Source organism: Oncorhynchus masou, unplaced genomic scaffold (genome assembly GCF_036934945.1).
Source record: "Oncorhynchus masou masou isolate Uvic2021 unplaced genomic scaffold, UVic_Omas_1.1 unplaced_scaffold_2920, whole genome shotgun sequence".
Lineage (NCBI taxonomy): Eukaryota > Metazoa > Chordata > Actinopteri > Salmoniformes > Salmonidae > Oncorhynchus > Oncorhynchus masou.
In genome coordinates, this window is record NW_027009341.1 from 5,001 (window position 1) to 7,500 (window position 2,500).

Below are 2,500 nucleotides of genomic sequence, written 5' to 3' on the forward strand. Positions count from 1 at the left end.
CTCCCTCTCCCATTTCTCTCTCTCTCTCTCTCTCTCTCTCTCTCTCTCTGTCTCTCTCTCTCTCTCTCTCTCTCTCTCTCTCTCTCTCTCTGTCTCTCTCTCTCTCTCTCTGTCTCTCTCTCTCTCTCTCTCTCTCTCTCTCTCTGTCTCTCTGTCTCTCTCTCTCTCTGTCTCTCTGTCTCTCTCTCTCTCTCTCTCTGTCTCTCTCTCTCTCTCTCTCTCTCTCTCTCTCTCTCCATCTCTCTCTTGTTTCCCACCGTACTGCTCCACTTGCGCAAAGCGAAAGCAGCAGCGGAAAGTCTCAGGCAGCTCCTGCTCTGTTCACGCTTCACTTCACAACGTGTCACAGCAACGGAGAGGGAGGGAGGAGACGAGAGAGAGTGAGGGGGCGAGGGAAACCCGAACCCATGACTTCCGCGTATTTTCCTCTCTCTGGTCTCGCATCTCAAACCACCCAGAGTGGTATAAAAAGACCTGGGTTATGCTGTTTCATTTCAAACTCGGAGCAGGAACTTAATAGCCTACATGCAGCCCAATCCAGTTCGATTTGGATATTAAAACATTTACCGGTAAACCGAAGTCATAACGTGGTTCGCCAACGTCCGAAGAAAGATTTTACATGTTTTGGGGTCCTCTGGTTTTCTTGCAGTGGACAGTTCTTCTGGCCCGGTTCTTCTGACCGACTCGTAAAAGGAGAATTCTGTAAAGCTTCTGGGATCGAAACACTCCAGTTTTCTTCTGGAACTCTGTGTGTTCACCGAGAACCCGAGATGGATGTGGAATCTCAGACGAGCGCACGCCCCCGTGGACGGTGCCTGGACGTTTTCTTGGTCGGTTCTGTCGTTTTGCTCTTCCTGGCGGTGGCGACAGTTGTTGTCATGGGAACTTTGGCTCTTGTGGAGCTACGGTCAGAGATCGGGGTTAAACCTTATGTTGTGGATATGCAAGGTACATCGGAGACGCACCATGGCGTGCCCCGTTCCATGCCCGCGTATAAGGTGAGTACATTAGCTAATAGCTACTAGTACAGTAGCTGTTAATAACGCATTATGAAGTTTATTGTCTGACTGAACAAAAAATACAGGGATGTGTTTGTGGATGAAAACGGTTTATTTTGATTCTATAAGTAGGTCTATATATCAATTAGTTTTCCCTTCAGAGGTGCAGACTGTGGACAGTTTATTATAATGCCATACGTTTTAAGTGGAACCTATTGATATCTAATTCTGAAGTTGAGCGTCTGGTCAATACTACCGTTTAAAGAGGTCATCTGCGATTGGAACATCCATTTTGGGACTTTTAAACCAATGATACATAGAACTACCCATTGACTCTTGAAGAGTGTAATTTATATTAGATTATTTTTTTCTTCAACTTCTAGTTCCCCATCAGAACTCACAATATAAGCTTGTTTAACTGACAATCATTCAGATGTTATGGATGGTTAGTCCTTGCCTTCGTAGCTATGCCCATTCATTTTAGTGGTTCCATTTCTCTAGCCTCTTCTCTCAGTCCTTCACCAAGTAAAGGGTGGGTTGGCCACTTTGTTGTTGTTTGAACTCTAGATGGCCCTTTTAAGGATTTAAGTTCACACAACAATACTAGTGTGTAAGCTCCAATGGTAAAACAAATAGAGCACTTCGTAGGGAATAGGGAGACAAAGTAGTGCAACACATACATAAGCAATAGGGTGCTAAAGTAGTGCACTTGAGTGCCAGAGTTGTGCACTTTCTAAATAGGAAATATGGAATCAAAGTAGTGCACTACATAGGGAATAGGGATTTCAAGTAGTGCACTACATAGGGAATAGGGATTTAAAGTAGTGCACTACATAGGGAATAGGGATTTAAAGTAGTGCACTACATAGGGAATAGGGATTTAAAGTAGTGCACTACATAGGGAATAGGGATTTAAAGTAGTGCACTACATAGGGAATAGGGATTTAAAGTAGTGCACTACATAGGGAATATGGATTTAAAGTAGTGCACTACATAGGGAATATGGATTTAAAGTAGTGCACTTCATACCTAGGGAATAGGTTGCCAGAGTAGTGCACTACATAGGGAATAGGTTGCCAGAGTAGTGCACTACATAGGGAATAGGTTGCCAGAGTAGTGCACTACATACAGACACCGGGTGTGTTACCTCTCTAACTGTCCTCCCTACTCTTCTTCCCCATCCTCAGATGCAGAACTTGGCCTATGTGCAACTCAACTCCGGTAAGTTCAATCACCTTTCAACTGTCATTTTAAACCAAACATCATGTAGATAAAGTAGTTACAATGAATGATGTTAGACTTCTCTTCTATTTGTATTAGTTGTCAGTTGTAGGAGCGTTTATTTTTATTTTATTTTTATTTAACCTTTATTTAAGTAGGCAAGTCAGTTTAAGAACAAATTATTGTTTACAATGACGGCCTCCATTGATCAGGTCCAACCTGTCCATGTAAACTTATTTATTATTAACTAAAAGGCTAGACTGATCCTAGATCAGCCCGAC

General features: G+C 43.0%; 1 protein-coding gene across 1 annotated transcript in view; it reads left to right on the forward strand.

The window, feature by feature from the left end:
• The first annotated feature begins 369 nt into the window (after positions 1-369).
• LOC135534012 (uncharacterized) overlaps positions 370-2,500 on the forward strand; it is a 4,006-nt gene continuing 1,875 nt past the window's right edge. The window contains exons 1-2 of the mRNA XM_064961172.1: positions 370-998; positions 2,186-2,219. Of these exons, the coding sequence (XP_064817244.1) occupies positions 408-998; positions 2,186-2,219 (625 nt within the window). The 5' untranslated portion in view covers positions 370-407. The remainder of the gene's footprint in view (positions 999-2,185; positions 2,220-2,500) is intronic.